Source organism: Chaetodon auriga, chromosome 14, assembly GCF_051107435.1.
Source record: "Chaetodon auriga isolate fChaAug3 chromosome 14, fChaAug3.hap1, whole genome shotgun sequence".
NCBI lineage: Eukaryota > Metazoa > Chordata > Actinopteri > Chaetodontiformes > Chaetodontidae > Chaetodon > Chaetodon auriga.
The window spans coordinates 23,371,398-23,393,032 of NC_135087.1; the positions used below are offsets into that span (position 1 = coordinate 23,371,398).

Below are 21,635 nucleotides of genomic sequence, written 5' to 3' on the forward strand. Positions count from 1 at the left end.
ACTTTATGCTATGCTGCTAGTCTACAAGCTGTGACGAGTAAAACGAGTGAAACTACTTTAAGATCCAGTAATTTTCCACAATTCTATCCAGTGATGTTGATTTTCCCACGACCCGACATAACTCCAGATGCACGATTTTTTGCAGTTATTTAACATCTAATTAGAGGCGAGGTGTAATGTGACATGGAATTATTACATCATTACATATATATGTTCAAACCAGATCTCAAGAATTCGCGTGACAGCTAAAAAACAGCCACAACATATCTACATATAACACAATGGTCTGAACTCCCTTTTTCTCTTGTGCTGTGCAGTATTTCTGGTAAAATAAGTTAGTGCTGAAGTGATCGAGTTGTCAGTCAACAGAAAATTAACCACTCAGCTAATTTTGAATGTAGAAAAACAGTTTATCATTCAATTATATTATCAGGCCAAAATGCCAAACATTTTCTTCTTTGTTGGAGAATCTCAAATATGAGAATGTGCTGCTTGTCTCTGTTTTCTATCATTGGAAACCGAAGACCTTTTGAGTCACCTGTTGGTCAGATGGAGCCAGTCATTTGTAGGTGTCACTTTTAGCTTTTGGACTCTTCTTTGGATTTTTCATAAAGCAATTTGGAGGACAAATTAATTGGTGATGAAAGCCCTCATTTGTTGATAAAAGTAATCTTATCTAGTAATCTGTTATGAGTGGGTCATCTCTTTCATGTACCCATCATTATAAAACTCCGGACTGAATAGCAAACACTGTATGTGTTGTATTAATGACTAATTTTTGTATTTGTCATTAAAGAATTTGCCTGTATATATTTTTCAGGAACTGATACTCTGAAGTATCCACCTGGAAGGTGCAGTTCCATCAATGTGCTTCCTGTGTATTTTTTATTTTAGTGGAGTCTGGTCATCGTTTTGGTTTTGGCTCTGGACTCAGCCCACTCACAATTTGACATGCAGACTGTGGAAAAAGTTTGAATGAGTTGTTGTAGTTTGCAGAATGTTGGTAGAAATCACTAATTCTCAAAAGCTTTTGTTTAGGAGAAAGTCAGATCAGTTATGGATTTTACTCAGTATTTCTAAACAGCAGCTGATGGCCCACTGCTATTAAATGGGCTTAGGGAAAACACTGCTGCGCTCACACTGTTCTTCCGCTCTGGTTTGGTTGGAGTTGGAGCAGCCACCAGAAGCAGTTCCAGATCCTACTTGAATGTCTGTTTATATCTTCTTCAGTTTGTTATGATCTGCACACTCTATCTCCTGTTCGGTTTACATTCCCCTAAGCATCATGCCAGTCACACTCCAGTGATTCTGTAGGAATTTGGATTTCTTTGCTCTTTTTTCTCAATGCTGGGTAGCTCTTTCATGCTCAACTCTCTGCTTGTCCTTGGCTTAGGATGATATTCAAACACTAGAGTGCATGTCTGCACTCTTTTCAGCAGTATGAGCTCAGATGTGTAGTACAGCCTCACTGATTGAGCACTGTATGTATGTTGTCACACTGCAAGGAGTGGCATGAAATTAGAAAGTTATTTTACAGAGCTGGGGAACCTCAGCACAAACAATATCTTCTATACTCTACTTCCATACACTATTTTCCCAAAACTGTCTGGGACCAGCCTCACCACTCCTCTGTACCTTTCTCTTCTACTGTATCTCCAACACCAATCCTTTAACATGTTTCACACCTGTCCATAAACCTGGAGTATCTCTGAAATTTTAGAATTGTATTGCAAACAGGGAAACAAGGGGAGCTGAATTAATATTTAGAAAAAAGAAGCCATTCTCATTCTTACTTACATTAAAAGTCAGTAATCTTTCTTCTATGGTTTTTGTGCAGATAATGATCATGGACAAGCAAGGACAAAGAGGAAATAGGCGCAATGATGGGCAAGAGTCACCAGCAGCAACAGTTAGTGAAGAGGTAGTTCAAGACAGTCTCCACAGTGCAGCAGACGTGACTAAATTAAAGAAGATGCTAAGGGAGCGTGATAATGAGATCAGTATCCTTTGACATTTTTGGGTTGGCTGACAACGATAGATTTTGTTGATGACTCTCACAAGCAGAGTTTGAAAGTACAGCGAGCTAGTGTGAGCTAATGCTAATATTTCAACTTCATGGGTCAACTGAGAAGTCCATAATGATGTTTCCACGTGACACATTTTAAAATGAGAACCCTGTAAAAGAGTCTGACCCAAACCTGGAAAACCAGCTGCAAGTAGCATCATTATCATCATCATCATCATCATCATCACGACCACCTGACAGGAGACACCCCACCAAAGAGAAGCACTTCCGGCCATCACAGAGGTGAGTGTGATATATGTGTTCAGTAATTAAATAGGGGGCCGAGGCCACCATGATACAATAGGTGTCCCCCGGTCACGTGTGCATATATACAGTATATATGCACCATCACCAGTGTCCCAACCCCCTCCCCCCACCCTTGTGTGCCACCCCTATGAAAAATTGGAGGTGCCACCAGGTTCCCCACCCGTGATTTAATATGTGCAAGGGAGCAGCATTGTTTGTGTATTTCATTGTAGAGTCAGTTCACCCCATGACATGGTATTAAACATCAAAAAAAGAGAATGAATAAATAAATAAATGTAGGTTAAGTAAAATGTTATTCATCCTAACATAACTCTTGAAATATTTGCATGCTTACTATGGAAAAACGTACTTGGACAAACAATGCAGTTGTTAGATTTAGGCTATCCTTAAATGTTTGTATTTTCAAACAGTGTGCTTTACTTTTACAAGAGAGAAAGATTTGAGAATATGAGGAAGAAGCCATGAGTTTGGGAAATGTAATGGAAAGTTTTACTGGATTGCTGGACTTTTTACTCCAAATTGTGATACAGTTGCATCTAGGCTAATAGACTGTGATATCCACAAATGGTGGAAGTGTCAGTATTTTTCTAATGTAATCTGTAATTGCATAAATAAAGTAGAAAGCTGATAACAAGCCCATTGCCTGTGGACGTAATGTTTGGCAATATAGGCGGTAAGATAGTCAGAAATGCTAACATTTGCATCTTACATTAGAGAACATAAAGACAAAATGTAATCCATTCCTCATGTTTGCTTTTGTGTTTTAGGTTTTTAGATACAAGCTCTTGAGATCACTATTCTAGAGTCTCATGCACACAACATGGTGCCTATGTACAGTTACTGAGATATAATTGGTCAGTTGTTGTTTGGAGGTGTTACAGATTGTAGGTGATTCATATTGTTCAAAATACGAAAATACGAACACCCGACATCTGTCCCATTCTAGTGTATGCAACATCTCAGGACTGCCAAGGTTGGCACAAATGTTTACTCAGACTGAGGATCAACTGATCAGAACTTGGTGGTCAACAGAATTCATATGCTAAATATGACAAAATTTTGCACAAATGTCTCATAGGATAAAATGATAAAGTAATGACATTGATATCTTAAAGGTCAAAGTTCAACTTCACTGGAGTACTGGAGAGATTCTTGGATTTATTCCCCGTAGAAATACCTGAGGCTTGCCTGTGCAAATTTAAGACGGCAAAGATTCTTCACCTGTGACTCTGACTGGTTGGTCAGAGTGCATGCATGGGTGGAAGTGAAGGGCTTAGCGTGAAAGTGAAAAGGTATAGGTAAAAAGAGGCAGCTGACAAGATCATGTATCAAAAGGGAAGCCCACTGCTGTCTTTAGCCTCACCAGGCAAAAAGTGAAGAGAGCAGAGACAGTGACTACAGTGCATGTGGGGAATTTGCATTCCTAACTGATAGAAAATTGGGATGAATTGCCAAGAAATAAAACGAGTACAGTAGGTTTTAACTCAGCTTTAAATTTGTCTGCATCCAACCTCACAGCTTAATCTCGCTTAGTGTTGATAGTAAAATCTTTATTAGCAGATATATATCCCAAAGTAAATCTGCCTGTATTATAGCATGGTTGGATTATAGCACTTCTACAAACACATAAATTATGAAAGTAACTCATCTTGCATTCACCACCAGTGCATGTGTATGTTCAGATAGGTCTTCATTTAATGACTGCAGTTATTCATAATTACTATTAATCAGAATTATGTTATTTGTGTTTTAATATAATATTTTTATGGCTTTATGAGATTATTCTTTCCTCAACCCCTCTTGCTGCAGCTTGCCATTAGATCACAGCTCATTGGTCGGAAAATTGAGATGTCTGCTTGATTATTTAGCCACAAAAAAGTTAGCTCTCCAGAATAAATAATATAATAATATAATAATATTTCACTGTAGTATTTCTTGGACAAAGTTTTTTAATGTTAAATCCTCTCTCAAAATGTCATACGCTGGTTTTCACGTGATATAAATGTAATTGCCAAAATTGGTACTGTGTGTTTAAATACATATATTTTAGCCAGTAATGCACAGGCTTTCTTGACCATATTACCTCTGTGTTTTTTCATTGTGAAGTTTGTATATAAAGTTTCAGTAGCCTAAACTGTCAGTCCCTTATTCGTGGTGGTCTGTCCGCAGCATGTAATACGGTAATTTGGTGTGACAACCCTGTATGGGTGACATAATTTCCAGCCAGAGCCCTGAAAACTATCTAGATTTAGACAATTTCTACAACTTAAGCTTGCATCTGCTAGCTAATCACCATGCTTTCCATGTCTGTATGAGTATTCCTTCCACTGGGTCTGCTAAAGACATTACTGTGAGCTGGTGTTAATTTTGTCATCTTTTTTTTAATCTAGTCATAGTCCTGGGTCGGATGTCTTTGTTAGTTATTACCACATCAGTCAATCTCATCCATTTTATTTTATTTTTTTTTATTCCTTTAAATTTTAGTTGATTGGAAAGCTGAGTGTGTTAGTCAAAAAAACTGTCAGTCATTTAGTCAATTAAAACTATTGACATTTTAGCCTTTTTTACTCATCAAATTATATTGAACATGTCAGTTAATTCCATCAAGCCAAAACCAATACTTTTTTTTGGAATTTTAATCAAACTTATTTCACAAAAGATTTTGTCATATATTGACTGATGAAGAACACAGCATTCCTCAAAGTATCAGATCTACTGGTCTAACGGTATCAATTCAAGGAATACGTCAGATTCATTTTGATGCCAATCAAAACAATGGCAAAATACATCAGTTAGTAAGATATGTTATAAGAGTACAGTAGCTTCTTTAAGTAATAGGGCAGTGTGTAGTGTGTGTGTGTGTGTGTGTGTGTGTGTGTGTGTGTGTGTGTGTGTGTGTGGCAAGTAAGTGGTTGACCAAGAGAGAGAGAGCAGCACAGGAGTTGCAGTAAATGCAAGTGGAGCCGGGTGGAAAGGTTAGCAGTAGGTTGTCAGTTTAGCAGTAAATGCACAGTACAGGATACAGTTTGTCAGTAAATAAAGGCTGCAGGTTCTCTAGACCACAGTGAAGTGAAGTTCCCATGTGTTGTTTCCCAACTGCTGGAAAAGTGAGGGGAGATAGACCCAAATCAAGAATCTACTTCGTCCCAGAAGGAAAACAAATATCTCCCTGGTGTTTCCCAACTACAGTCTGGAAGCTGAACAGGAAAAGGCTAACACTGGAAATCATGAAGGGACTCTCTTGTCCGTGCTAGATGTAATGAACTGGGATAATTAACCCAAAGCTCACCTGGCCAAGAAGCTAAGCTGAAATGGCAGCCACCAGCCAAAGCACTGCAGCCCTCTTCAATCCATTCATAATACTGAGTGCAATCACAGTCAAAAATTGACTGTGTGAGTGAAAGAAATGAAAGATATAAACATTTTAACCCCTGGTTGTAAAATGAGGCAAGGAGTGACTGAAAAACCACAAGTTCATTCAGCACAGGTTATAAAGCACAAAACCCTTGGTGTGTGCTAATTAGGGACAGTTGCTGCTTTCAAGATGGCATGGTCAACACACAAAATAAAGACCTGTGCATTTGCATAATCACCAAACTCATGCCCAACCAAAATCTGTCTGACTAAGACCAACAATGCTGACCTGTTTTGTGGCTGGTCTCTTGAGGAGCTGCAGCAAGCCCAGGAAGTTGACCCAGACATTGCACCTATCAGGCACCTATCTTGATACTTTTTCATGTCTCTGACATATTCTACAGATATAGACTTCAAATGTGTAGTGAAAGGTTGCTGTGATATCAATATAACCATCAACAAATTTTCACAGTCTGTTTGGACTGAGAACCTCACATGTCACACAGAAAAATAGGAGAGACTCAGAGTCTCTAGATGACATACTCTAACCTGTTAGCATGGGCACTGCGATGAAAAGAAAAAGCTTTCATGATGCACATGTGAAGCTAGCAGTGTGGAGGAGTCTGACTCTACAGTTAGGTCCTTCAGAAAAGAGAAGAGGGAGCTGGATGACCGAGATGCAGACAACAGGGAGCTTTGAAGTCTTTGGGAGTGTCTCTTTCTTGTGGTTGCTATTTTGAAAGCATGCTGAATCCCCCAGAAAGGACGCTCCTGAGAATTGTCAGGAGTGAACTTAGACAGGAAACAAGCCAACTCATGAAGTGGACATGGCTAGAGGCTTGGAGGCCAGTGGCTAGATGACTCAGGAACTGGATCTCGCAGAGGCTAGCAGGCTGAGGTGCAGACTGGAAGCTAGCTGGATGGATACTAGCTGGTAAAGGTGCAGACTGAAGACTTGCAGGCTGTGGATTAGATGGATCAGAAGCAGACTGGATAGTCATGAAACCAATGTGGATAGGTCTAGGGGAGCTGATGGCCAGGGAGACTGGTGAACCAGACAGGATCCAAAGTCCTGTTCATACTGTCACACTTGTACATATGGGGAAACAAGGAATAGAAGGCCAATGACTCAAATGCACACTATGAAGTCGAACCTGGTACAGTTCAAATGATTTTTTTTTTTACAAAAAAACAAAAATGGCAATAAACAAAAGGCTTTGTGAGGCAGCCAAAGGTCAAATCCAAAGAAAGCAGTTCAAACAAGAAAACAAATCCAACAGGGTACAGGCTAGAAACCAAAAATCAAATAAAAGGCAAAGTCCAGGAAAACAAAGCAAAGATCCAAAAACAAGTTAAGGGGCTGGAAGGCTTGTCACACGGTACTAAGACGAACTGGCACTGAGTGAGGGAAAATGTAGACTTAAATACACTAGAGAGGAAAGGCTAATAAGGGACAGGTGAAACAAATCAACAATCACAAATGAGGGAAAACACACAAAGACAGAAAGTAAAAGAAATATGACACAAGGAGACACTCTACAACATAGAACAGGAAACAAGTCATGACACATAAACTGAAACTGCAATAAGGGACTGCATCCCATACCCTTTAAATGTGACATTTGCCCAAATAAACATATCATACCTCCTGATACCGATGCCAATCTTCCAGGTAGCCAGTGGTGTCAGGTCATGCCAGTATGATACAAAAGTAATAAAGCATAGACTTGAAACTGGCTTGAAATGGGCAATTCATCACAATGACTTAGTAACTAACTTCATTTGGTAGTTACATTCATTAAACAGGTTATTTAGCAGCAAACTCTTGAACTCTTGTTCTTAGATGTTCTAAACACTACCTGACTGTGCACATTCTACCAACATTACTGTAACTATGCTACATGATTTCTGGGAGCTGTAGATACACAATGGTAACATGTTACCCTGTAACAGCAAGTCACTATTTAGATCACTAGATTGAACAAACAGTACCACAAATACAACCTAACTTCATGGTTTAATTCCCATGGAAGCAGCAATGCTACTTATTAGCATTAGTGTATACTTTCAGTTTAGTCTAGTCCAACCAACATTTTTAAGATTTAAGACGTCAGTTTTTGTTAGTATTCAAGTTTGCATTTACCACAGAAATATTTTTAGTATAATGCATATCCATGTCATATTCTGAGGCTTGACAGTAGTATCCCATCCATTTATTTAATGGACTGAGGTGGAACTTGGCTCTAACTATTGTGTAATGGCAGTGATCCAGGGAAATAAAGTTGCATTTTCATTTAGAAAAGATTAATGGTAGTATTCACAACTAGCAGATGATTCCATTTTCTTTTGGCTCCCATGTGTTTTCAAATGTATCCAAGACAGATTTGCCTAATACTGTCATAATTGCAAGAGTGATGAGGCACAGAAGTTATCTCACAGTGTGTTTACTATACTGGCAAGGGTTTCTTGGATTCCTTTAACAAGTCTGGCCATTGTTCAGTATGATTTCTTCCATCAAGATATTAGTCCTAAAAGGACTCCACAGCCTCATCACCTGTACCATGTACCACATGTATTGGCACAAAATTTGCTCTCCTCACACAATGTGTCCGAATGACTTCTGTGATCCCCACTTTTCATTCAGTGCAACAGGTATACACTTTCTGCTTTTCTGATCAGAAAAGGCTGTGGAAAAAATAGGAACAGCAGAGATTCTTGCTTGGATTGTGCTTCAATGCTTACTCTGTGTGTGTGTGTGTGTGTGTGTGTGTGTGTGTGTGTGTGTGTGTGTGTGTGTATATACACACACACACACACACACACACACACACACACACACTCCTGATCAAAATTTTAAGACCAGTTGAAAAATTGCAAGAATTTACATTTTGCACTGTTGGATCTGAAGAAGGTTCTAAGAAGTTTAAGACCATATCTCAAAAAACCCAAAAAACCCCTAAAATAGAAATAACATTTTGAAAAAAGGACTCAGTAATGAGTAGCTGCGCCACTGTTGTTAATCACATCACACCAAAAATTTGTTTCGGGATGCTTGATGCTAGTGTGGGAGGCTAGTGGGAATGTTGTTCCAAGTGGTGAAGATGGCTTCATGGAGGGCATCCACTGTCTGGAAGTGGTGTCCATTCTTGTAAACTTCCCTTGCCATCCAACCTCAAATGTTCTCAATTGGATTTAGATCAGGGGAACACGCAGGACTCCAAAAGAGTGATGTTAGTTCTCTGGAAGAAGTCCTTTGTCAGGCGGGCATTTTGAACTGCAGCCTTGTCCTGTTGAAAAACCCAGTCATTACCACACAGACGATGGCCTTCAGTCATGAGGGATGCCCCCTGCAACATCTCCACATAGCAGCTGCCGTTTGACGCCTCTGTACAACCTGAAGCTCCATTGTTCCATTGAAGGAAAAAGCCCCCCAGATCATGATGGTGCCCACTCCGCTGTGCCGTGTAGAAAACATCTCAGGTGGGATCTCCTTGTCATGCCAGTAACGTTGGAAGCCATCAGGACCGTCAAGGTAAAATTTTTTCTCATCAGAGAATAAAACTTTCTTCCACCTTTCAATGTCCCATGTTTGGTGCTCTCGTGCGAAACTCCAAATGGGCAATTTTGTGCCGTTGAAGAAGACGAGGCCTTTGAAGACGTTTTTTGTTCTTAAAACCCTTCTCTCGCAGATGCCGTCTGATGGTTATGGGACTGCAGTTGGCACCAGTGACAAGCTTAATTTGGGCCGAGGATTGTCCCGTGTCTTGACGGACGGCCAATTGGGTCCTCCAGCTCAGGGCCGGTGAAATTTTTTTGGGTCTACCACTTGACTTTTTTGTTCCATGACCCTCAGGATCTTTTAAGAAGTTTAAAATGACTGTCTAACTACGTCCAACCTCGGCAGCAATGGCACGCTGCGAGACGCCTTGCTTATGCAGCTCAACAATCCGACCACGTTCAAAGAGAGAAAGGTTTTTCGCCTTTGCCATCAGGAGGTCATGACCGTGTGGATACCTGACAGAAAATGATACTGAATCCACATTTTTTCGAAGATTTGGGCTTTTAAATGCTGTGGTCTTAAACTTTTGATCAGCTGATGAACAGCCTATTTCAGTTTAGTACTTGTTTACAATAAATTGCTTACTCAATTTTTTTTTTTTGTCTCACTCCCATTTCTTCTTTTTGCATTTTAAAGCTCTACTTTATACTTTACCTTCTTAAGATCCAACAGTGCAAAATGTAAATTCTTGCAATTTTTCAACTGGTCTTAAAATATTAATCAGGAGTGTATGTATTATATTTAATCATATGTGAAAAGGGTATGCTAGCCTGTCATGTCAACACATTGATGCTTTAACCTCTTTTGAACCTCGCAGTTTGAAAGTTGTGTTACTTCTGTCTCCTCTACATACTGTACCTCTGTGTCTGATGAAACAGGGACTCAACAAGCTGGATATGTAATCACCATTACTAGTTCTATTACAGTGTGCATGAATATGCAAATATTTCATCCAGTGTATCCAATACATATTTGGGAAGGTTCTATTGTTTGCTGATTTCTTTCAACTGAATGTGACTTCGTGACCTGCGTAGCTCATCCACATTGGGTTTTGTGAGAACTTTGTATACTGAAAGCAATGTGCACAATTTCAAGTTGTTAAACTTGAATCATCATTATCATGGGTGCCGTCAAGAGTTTAGGTTTGCTGCCAGCTGCAAACTGTTTTTGCATGTATGCAAATGAGTGCTGATTGAATGATATTACTTAAATTGGTTTGCAGATTGGAAATGTTTGCTTGGTCTTGAATTAAACTGATTATAGCTACATTTTATTTGAATGATTTGAAGTAATGTAGGGCTCAATTTGTAAAAAGTTAGTGATACGGAATACCGCTTTAGTTGTAAATCCACTCACCACTTACTGCACTTTGAAAAAGCAGAGCAACAATATTTGCAATGTGGATTTTTGTCAAACGTTCCGTTATCTGAATTGATAATATAACACCTGAATTGTCCATTGCACTCCAAAATACTATTTTGTTGGATGGAATTAGTGATATTGATTTTTTCATTTTATTTGTAGCCCTACCAAAAACGGACTAGAAATTGTGCAGTTAGTCCTGAGGAAAGGTCCTGTGGTCATTGACATTGTAAGGGTTCAGCCCCTTGAGAGAGTGAATGTGCTTAGCCAAACTGTGATGATGAGATATGTAGACATCTTGCCCTGAGAGTGGCACTAAAGGAATATCACAAGGACACCAGATCAATTTGGATTCCACTTTTTAACTAGAAAGCACTAAATCAACAGCCAGTGGATTTGCTTTTTGTAGCATCACTCAAGTATTGTTTGCTCTTAAGACTGTGCTCAAACCATCTTCAAATTCTAACAAAATATCTCCCTTTCATTTTTTAATTACTTATACTGTAATGTACATGAAATTGGAGAAATTTGTGGCACTGCTGAGATTGGCATTGCACTTTTGCCAGTTTCAGTCATTTTAAAGGCATTCGCTATGATGTCTGCTTTATTGGATAGTATAATAGAGAGTGACAAGAAAGATGAGAAGGAGAGATTGAATACACATCATGAGCTATGCTTGACCACATTCTGAGTGCATGGCATGCGAAGCAGCCCACAGATCTAACGTGTAACCCCCATAAGAAATTTTCATCATATACCATAAGTTTATGGTAGTGTTCAGAATAAATGAAGATAACAGATGCCAGAGATTCAGTGCTGGAAAAAAAATGGCGAACAACAGTCTGAAGTAAAGGCTTGTATGAAACAATGACATAAGACCCACAGTCATATTTCTCCGTAAAACTTGGCCTCTATAGGTCATTTGGAATGGTGTTGGGTTTAGATTTTGGCAGTTTTGAGAATACTGCATGGTTGGTTTCACTGGAAACTGTATGTCTTTGTTCCCATGGACATCCCCTTTGTATTAGCTGAAAGGAGTAGAAAATTCATGTCTCCAGCTCCGACATCCATTCATCATCCAAAATAATGACATTTTTTCTTACATCCCAAATGATCTGCTGACCACCGCAGTTTCAGTCTGGCCACAACTAGATGTCTGCTAATCTCATAAAAGGAACATGTTTGAAGAATTGACTAATATGTTGCCTCTAAATTATGGGTTGTGACTGGGCCATCAAACACATTCATTTATAGTGGAAAAACAGATACATAGGTCAGAAGCTGAATGAGGATTTTATGAGACTGTAATGTTTCACTCATGTAGGTAATGTAGATGAAGATCAAAAGTAAAGGTTAGACAGGCAACTTTAGCTAAGCTTTTGCCCCTTTAGCTGCTAACCCGTGACAAGCTTTGATTTCTTGCTCACAGTTGACATCTTAAAAGCAATCTTGACAACTTTCCATACAATGCCTTCATTGTGTTTTTCTTTATACAGATTTCTCATGCACAATTCACACAATTACAATTTCCCCTCTGTCAGTGCTTCTGATTGCAAAAAACTGCCTCTGCTAGCACCACCCTCTCCTTTCTCACCAGTAGTAGAACCACCAGTGTGCTCCCGTTATACAGTAAGAGTCACTCTCTACAAGTCATCAAGTATAGCAACCAGGCGTCAATTTGATAATCAAATTGGAAAGCGCTGAACAAATCTGTCCTCTGCTGTGTGCATTATTAATAAAAAATATGTGAGGCCAGCTGAAAGCAATTTGGGCCAGAGGCAGCTGATCAAATACGGAATGGTTGGAAGCACAGGAGCAAGCAAGTACAGGAGAAACAATTATAGTAAACTGCCCTCACGCATAGAGACATTGCATAGGAAGTGAAATGTGTCATGGCAATAAAAGTGTGAACAGGCTCGAAGCAGCAGTTTTTGCCTTCCACCTCCTCTTGTAGCAACTCCAATTCTCTCTGTCACACTTGCAAAAGCACACCAAGCTTTACTGACAAATCTACAATTGGACATGAGTAAACAAACATGCATACAACCCCATCAGTTGGAGAAGAGTTTGTGGAATCTTGTCGGTCAGTGTCTGCAGCCTCCCTGGCTCCTCTACTCTCCACTGATTCTTCCCAGACCATGATATCTTCCCAAGACTGCAAGGTCAGATGCTGAGCATATGTCAGGACCCATTATTGAAAGCCCACAATGAAGCCTGCTGCTTTTAGGAAATCACAATGGATGCTACACTTTTACTGTATATTGTCACTTTGGGGGCTAGGATTTCTGACAGTTCAATCCAAATTTGACTCTGTGTGAATATTTGGAAGAACTGACTGGGTGTCCACCAGAAAAAGTCTCTTAATTCGTATTGAGGTTTATTTGTATTCCTGCTCGGTGATAAAAAATGCACAATTGAGTGAAAGGTCTCTTTTCCAACCAGTGCTCTGTCCAAAGTAAAGACAAGTAGAGTCCTTAACCCAGTGCCTACAGGTATCCTACTTCAGATGCTGAAGAAGGAGAAAAAAAAGGCCCAGGATGCTGCTGCTCAGCTTGCAAATATCACCAATTGCCAGAGCCTGGCCTCCCAGAGTGCATCGGAGTCGTCCACACTGTCAGCGTTGAAGGATGGAAGCACAGACACCATCTCCGCAGACCACGGAGCTACAGTACAGTACACGAAAAAAGGTACTTCTTGTCTTTACAAAGCAATGTTAACAAACATTAACAAGATTTGAAATGGTGTTTTAAAACTTCCCAATGTGTAGCACTCTAAGCAATATAAAATGTGGTCCAAATTGAGCTATGACATAGTTTTCTGTGTATCTTTCCGCTCCTTTTTCAGTGGAAAGTAGTTCTAATGAAACCTGTCCACAGCAATTTGGACTATATTGTATGAGGAAACAGACTGGTGTTGTAATGGATCTTTCTTCTCTTGTTTTTCAACTTAAGACAAAATCCACTTCTCCTCACGGTAATGCTTGGATACTGTCGAAGGAAAAAGATGTTACTGTTGAATTTTTCAGTTTTTTTTTTCCCCTGCTGTAAGCTCCACAACATCATTACACGCGCCGTTAAATATATCTCAAACCTGTTCTCTTTGTGTTTATTTGGGTTTCCTCCTGACCTGAAGCACATGCATTTTAGGTATAAGATAATACTCCACAGAAATTGAGTTGTTGACTCCTTGGCAATGCACTGTGGCTGCTCACTGCTACTCAATAGTAATAATGTGTGAAAAGTATCCCATGGTGGCCAGTAAAGCACTAGAGTACCACAGTATAAATTATACAAAATGTCATATATATTGACTGTTAAACATGACAGTCTGTGTTTCTGACCAGGGAGCAGCAATGGCTTTGTGATGAATTAGGTGCTAAGAGTACAGAGAGGTGATCTTTCTCGATTGGAATGTGGGCAGCTCTTTGTGGTCATGCTGATTTTCAGTGTGCCTGTTGAGGTTGCCTGTGGGGCATGACAAATGCTTGATTTCTGGATTTTACTGCATGGTGAAGAGTCTGAAATTCCAGAGCTCCTTACGTTGTCTTATGTCTAAACAATGTCATCAGCAGGATTGTATGCATTTAGCAGCATTAGGAGCCACTCAAGTGTCTCAGTGTAACCCTGTCAGCAACGCAGCATTAGACAGTACACTATATTAAACCTTTAATTTATTGTTGATGAAAAGCTGATGAGTTTAAAACCTACAGTGGCATACAAACATTTGGGCACCCCTGGTCAAAATGTATGTTAGAGTGGATAGCTTAGTGAGGAATAGATGACCTGATTAAGTTTAGCCGGAAACACATATTTGAGAAGATTTCATGCATATGAATGTCCAATATTACTCTTTCAAATGTCACACAGTCACTAATATCGAGTATGGCCACCCCTGACAAGGATCAGTGCATTAAGATGTCGTGGCATACTGTCCACAAGCTTTTTGATGTTGTCAGTGGGCAGGGCATCCCACTCTTCGGTCAGAGCGTGGGCTAGCTCCTGTTGAGGTTGAGGAATATTGTCCCTTTCATTGATGGCTCGGCCTAAGGCATCCCAGGCATGCTCAATAGGGTTCATATCAGGGGAGCAAGCAGGCCATGGCATCTGCTGCACACCCTCTGGATCAAGAGCTGCCCTATGTTTTCATCTTGCAGATGAAAGTTGTTCCCATAGACCCGTCTTGCATGTGGGAGGCAATTCTTCTCCAGGATGTCCCTGTACACAAGGCTGTTGACGTTTCCATCCAGCACCACCAATGGTGTCTTTCCTCCATAATGAATACCGGCCTGTACCATCACATAAGCTGCCACTAGCTTGAGTGGTTTCCTGGATGCAGTCATCACGAAGGTTTTCACCACGTAATCGCCGAACCTGTTGTCTTCCATCTGTATGGTTAAGGATATAGCGGCTCTCATCTGTAAAGATAACATGTCGCCAGTGCCCAAGCTGTAATCTTTTGTGCTCCCTAGCCCAGTGAAGTCGAACAACTCTGTGTTGAACAGTTAGGCCTGGACACTTGGTCATTTGTCTTGCTCGGTAGCCATGCTGAAGCAACCTTCGATTTACAGTTTGGCGAGAAACGTTGATTCCATGGTGTCTTCTCCACAAGCAACAAAGGCAGCTCATTGGCATTTTCTGGTTTCTATGGCACAGATTAAACAGTTGCCAATCATCTTGTCTGGTAGTCAGTCATGGTCGTCCTGGAGATTTTCGCGGCCTCAAATGACCCTTCTCTTGATGAACTTTTAGGATTTTACGGACCGCACGCAGGGATATTCCAAGCAAATCAGCAATATTGGCTTACTTGTGTCCATCCTTACAGAGTGCAAGCACTCTCTGGCTTATTGCCAGTGGCGTCGGATGAGGCATAGCCTAGAGAAGTTCTGTGTCAAATTTGGCTGAAAATTATTTCGGACAATTCTGAAAACGTAGACCTATTGCATGTAGGCTTTAGGCAGGAAACAGACAACAAATTAAATGTCTTGTTTTTTTGTCGCCAAACAAATGTTATGTTAATGAGTAATTGGGACACATAATGTAACCATTGCACCTGGTCAAAAGTGATTACTAATGCATTTAAATAGGAATAAACAGAGAATTGTCTGAAAACAATATTTTTCTTTTTGGCAAATATATACATGGAGATCTTGTTGTTCTAGTAACTGGCAGATGACTCTTACATGTAGTATTGAATTGAGCGTCATCACTGTGTTTGGCATTGATGAGGTTGTCTCCATGTAGTTTGGTCATGGCATGTACCTTCAGAAGGTTTACATTATAATGTCAGTGAACAGAAAGTATAACAGTGAGTAAGTAGCAGAGACTTCAAAGTGCACCTTCTCTTGGATTATCAGTGTACTTGTACCTTTTTAGACTTTAATGTGGTTTGAATGTAAGAGGAATTTGAAAGTCAAGCCAATCAAGCTTTGAGATCCATTCCCTAGCCATCAGCAGTATTTATAAGCTTTTCCTGTTTAATTTTGATAGAGCCTTAAGTTTGATGATAAACCCAAACCTTTATGGTGAGCTTGGTCATAGCCATTGGGCACAGGTGGATGAGCCAGCGACTGATCACACTGAGGCTGCGCTCCTGTCTGTGCTAACCACACCTGTCTGTGCTCAGACTCTTTGACATTTTTGTGTAACGGTGCCAAGTGTGGTAATAAGACCAGAAAGGAGTAATTGCAAACAGTGTCTCTGAAAGAAGAGCCTGTTAAAAAACAAACACATGTTTGAACTCGGTCGAGTTGGAATGAGTAAAGGAATCAGTCATTCAACGAAGGGACAATGAGGAGGACTGTGATGGATGGCTGTAAAGCTGTGGTTTATAAAACCGCTGATAAATGATGTGCCATATGTATTAGTCTCTCAGAATGGTATGTGATTTAATATGGAGCAAGCATGATCATTTGAGTCACTTCAATGAGTATTTGTTTTCACCTGGCCCCTCAAGTGCTCTTTTTTCTCTCCTTGACTTCATGATGTGATGACCTCCATGGATTCTTCTTCCATTTGGTTGATCTGTGGTTGTGTGGCATGTGCTGTTTTACAACCACACACCTCACACTAAAATGAAAGTCTGCTTCATGTTTACTGGACATTTAGTGTACACATTTTTACAGTGACCATCTGTTGCCCCTAATGACCAGGAAAATGAATACCGACATGACCTGCAATATTTGAGGAGGTCTGATTTCTACATTTTAAGTCATACTTAATTCAGACATCCAAACAAACAAAATATTCCATGTAAATAATCCAGCTGTTTCATAATGAAGCGAGAGAGGACACAGGCTCGTTGTTCCGTGTCAACTCTAGGAATGCTCGCCACTTTTCCCACATTTCATGAGAAATTTCTGTCAATTTCTGCTCTGTTTGCAACCAGCACCGTGAGAAGAACACGCTTCCAACCCCATCAGCTGTTAACCAGCAGGGAGCTCTTGATGTTGCCCAGGGAGGCGATGCACTTCGGGTAGTGAAAGCTTTTAAGAACACATTGAACAGTTCCAGCAGGATCAGAAGGCACTTCTCCCAAATGACTGGTTCTGACTTTCACTGGAGCACACCTGCTGACAGAGATTTATTTTAAGCATCAGTTAATAGTACAGTGTCAAAAGAGGCCATTACGTTCATTTATATTTTGACATTCCTCATAAATACACAGACAAAATACTAGAAACACACAATTGACACAGCTGTTTTGTACTATGCACTACATTATATGTCATGTGTTTCACATCTGCCTTTTTTCCATGACCCACTTGGAAACTCATAACCAAACAATATGCACATTAGATCATTGTTCTTTACTCCAAATTCGAAACAAATGCACTCCACTTCTCATTTACTCATGCTCGATGGGTCACTAAATGTTTATGTGTGTTTTAATTTAGGTTTAATCTGAGGGTTCTGGTGCTGTAGCCAACAGCCTCTACGGTTACAGAGAGGATAATTGCTGTCCCCTGAAGATTGACTGTAAATGTAATGATGATGACCTTTCCATGGAAACAGTTCATGCTGATTGATTGGCGCATAATCAGCTCTACTCTTTCCATAATACACTGTTCTGTCCTGGGCTCCCTGCTTTGCCAGCATCTTTCTTTTTGAAGACTACTGTTTCTGCAGAAGCAATCCGCACACATTACAAGTTTTTCATAGAACTGGATTTCTACTCTGCACACTGTAAATTGCAAAGTGGACTTCTATGATTATGAGATGCCTATTTATTGTATTATTTCACAGGTACAGATACACAGTGTCTTCTTCTGCTCTGTAGTGCTTTTGCAGTGTAAGATGGTGGCTAATGTATGGACAAGGTGTTAGTGCTGTAATTCAGGCTGTGATGACATGTATTGAGCTTGCGAAAATACACAGGAGACTGAGACTTACAGGCAGAATTACTGTAAATTTTGCTAGCATGTAATGAGACGCTGATGATTCTACCAGCCCATCCAGTTCTGCCCTAAGACACTAGGAGCACCTCAGTAGGTCAGAATACTACTGTCCCATGCAGTGGGAACACACAATGTACCAGAAGTATTGTTAGTATTGTTTTTCCATCAAGTAGACAAGTTCTGACCTTTTCAGCAAACAGTTAACAACTGGTGTCAGACATTTTTCTTCTTAGAGATTGATGGAAAAGTATGGTCATAATTCACTTGGCTGGTATTTCCTTTCTAAAATTTGTTGAAACAGCAACAATAGTCACAATACATTCCTCCCCTGTAAAACCTCTGTGGTTTGTCAGCACTTGAAGCTTGGGAAAGAAGAATTAGGAAAGTTGGCCTAAGGTCCATGTGATCTCATTACCCCACAAATTATGTTAGTACAACATAATATGATGTCATATCACTCCTAGATATTTCTGGAATGTTGCTGTATACAAGAGTCGAATGGAGTGCATTTCCCTCAAGAAACCTCTTAAAGTGATTTGTTGAGGTTGGCTCTTGCAACATTCCGTGCGCCTATGAGAAGCCTGCTGGTTTCAATCAAGACTTTCCAAAAATAAAGAAACAAAATTCCTAACTGTCCTACAATTAATCTCACATGCGTTTCTGTCCTGTGTATGTCTTTGGTTAGAACAGCTTTGTCACAGAAATCCACACATTTTAACAAGGGTGGAATTTATTGGGAATCATTGTGAGGCTTTGAGTTTTCCACAAAAATCTTGCAAAATAATGATGGTTACTATTCTATTATAAGATTAGGTCATATACAATCCAGTGCAGTCTTGCATGCAAGAAAACATGTTGGTTTGTTGGAGACACAGAACTTGTTTTATTGTAAACTTGATTTGTCAAGTCCAGACAAAGCTTTGAGAAATTGGCAGATGTGTCTGCTGTGTCTGTTGGCTTGTCTTAACTTTAGGAATCACTGGTGGATCCAGAGAAACATTCAGGGGTAGGCAAGAGGATGGCATGGAGACTTTAAGGGGTGACATATATACGTCCATACATTCATATATACTGATTTCGTTGCAGTCACATCAACATGTGCCCCAAAATGAAGCTACATTACCATGGCCAAATGTGACATTATAAAATCAAACTGTTTTATTTCCATAAAACGATTAATGTCTCTCTCTCTCTCTCTCTATATATATATAGAGATGTACTATATATATGTATATATGTGTATATATATTGGGCAGGGCCTTTCTGTGTGAAGTTTGCATGTTCTTCCCGTGCATGCGTGGGTTCTCTCCGGGCACTCCAGCTTCCTCCCACAGACAAAACATGCTCATTAGGTTAATTGGTGACTCTAAATTGTCCATAGGTGTGAGTGTGAGTGTGAATGGTTGTATGTCTGTCTATGTTGCCCTGCAATCGGCTGGCGACCGGTTCAGGGTGTACCCTGCCTCTCGCCCATTGCCAGCTGGGATAGGCTCCAGCCCCCCGCAACCCCGAAAGGGATAGGCGTACTATATGTGTGTGTGTGTGTGTGTGTGTGTGTGTGTGTATATATATATATATATATATATATATATAGTACATGCATGCTCAGGCTCTTCCTAAGTGTTTAAATTGCCTGAGATCATTAAAAGATGATGTTCACCTATTGTGTCCCTTATGCTCCAACATAGTAGTTGTTGCAAATGACACAAATGAAATGACACAAGACCTTTTGTACAGGAGCAAAGTGACCAAAACACTGACACTCAGAAATGGAGGCAGGGACATGTGAAAAAAGGCAAAAGTTTAATGAACGGTTCTAAAATGTGCAACAGATGAGTGTAGGAGATCCAAACACTGAAGCTGGTGAGTGTGCTGAGAGTGAACAGTCAGGGAGAGAGTCCACTTTCAGTTTACTCACGACAGACTGACAGGCTGTAGGCTGGAGCATGAAGGTAGACACCTGGGCACAAAAAGACAGGAGTCAGGAAGGCAGGGAGCAGACAAGGCAATCAGTCGCAAAAATACAAAAGTGATCTCTGGAGTCTTAGTCGTTACCACAAGGATGAAAAGGTGATTTGACGAATATTGGGTGGAAGGCTTATATACTGTGACCGCAGGCGAGTCCTGACTGACTGATTATGAGCAGGTGTGTTCAGGAGAGGAGGAGGCCGGACCTGACCTGCCAGCCACACCCTGCATTAAAACATTCACACACGACAGACAGGAGACAGAGGAGAAGGGAAACACAAAGACACAATAGGAAGAGGAGGGCAAAACTGCAGATCCCCTCATTATCCAGTAATGCTGATTAAATGGAAAAAGTTATTTTCTCTGAGCTTCAATTTGAAGATGTGGTGAAAGTGCAAACTCTCAGGTAGTAAGCTTTGAATGAATTGTCAAAGCACTGCCAGTCTATCATCTGACGAGGAGTTAGCCTCTGGGACCACCAGCCAATGTAGCAGGGTTTGTAGTGTAGCCAGCAGAAATCCAGATAACGGATATTCAGGCCAAGACTTCTCTTCTGTGCGCTGGTCATTTGAGACACGAAGACAACATTTCAGCTAATCTCTATAAACAGACAATCAATTCAGGTGAATTGTTAAAAAGCTAATAAAATGCTAAATCGTTGTGGTTGGGTCGGTAGATTGCATTTCGGCCAGAGGCGTTCTCCCTCTTTTGCTCTACCTGCATGCACCCACAGCCTACTCAAATGTGATTGGTCAATGCTACTCGGACTACAACTGGGCAGCAAATGAACTACAAACGAAAACCAGAATGGTTCTGATTCTAAAATCTTGTCGCTTGTCTACAGTTCTGCATTCATATGCATATAGTTTCTGTCTTTGGACATTACTGCATTGCTGACTGATGGCTGGCTTTTTGTTTTGGGCTTGCAGTGAGTGATTTAAGAGCTTTGTAAACTTTTGTATGTTGCACTTGCATGACATTTTTGTTTGCAGAATGAGCAGTTTAAGGGATATTGGTGGCTGCAGCCAATCCAGAGACACTTGTAAGCACTGGGGAATATTTGGGTTTAGTCGGGTTTAATCCAGCCCTCACACAATCAAACACGAGTTACTATTTCTAAACAAAACACGCTTCAACAAAACATTCCCCACCACTATCCATTTGCAGCCATTCTGTATGTCTGCTAGTGGAAGCTGGCTACCCTACACACAATTAATAGGAAAAAATGCCATCGGCAGTCATTGTTTGTAGTAGGGAAAAGCAGTGGGTGCACAGAAAGCTCCCAGGAAAGGGAAGGGACGGAGCTGCTTCCTGCTGCAGGCGATGCTGGTGGCATCTGGTTGAAATCGGTCTGTTGCCAACCCAGTGTTCTCTCATGGCTCCTGGCACCACAGAGTGGCAAGGCTGCATGTTTCTTTTGGATTTTATGGAGATACGTCTGTTTTTCACCTTCTGTATATTCCACATCTTCCTCCCATCCTCACAACTTGTTACCCCAACTGTGTGTGTCTACGGGGAACACCTCTTGCTGCAACCCTGTCAGCCCAGTCGATCCGCCTCTGCCAAACTCCCATGAGTCATTGCATGTTTAAGTAGGATAGTAAATAGTTCTTTTTCACAGCTTGTGTTTAGATATGGAAGGAAAGACACATGTGTGATTAATAATT

The 21,635-nt window shown here is 40.5% G+C and overlaps 1 protein-coding gene across 1 annotated transcript in view; it reads left to right on the forward strand.

The window, feature by feature from the left end:
• Positions 1–21,635, forward strand: part of kif6 (kinesin family member 6) — a 63,110-nt gene that overhangs the window by 23,012 nt on the left and 18,463 nt on the right. Inside the window, exons 12-13 of the mRNA XM_076748915.1 lie at positions 1,838–2,000; positions 13,100–13,294. Coding sequence (XP_076605030.1) covers positions 1,838–2,000; positions 13,100–13,294 — 358 coding nt within the window. The remainder of the gene's footprint in view (positions 1–1,837; positions 2,001–13,099; positions 13,295–21,635) is intronic.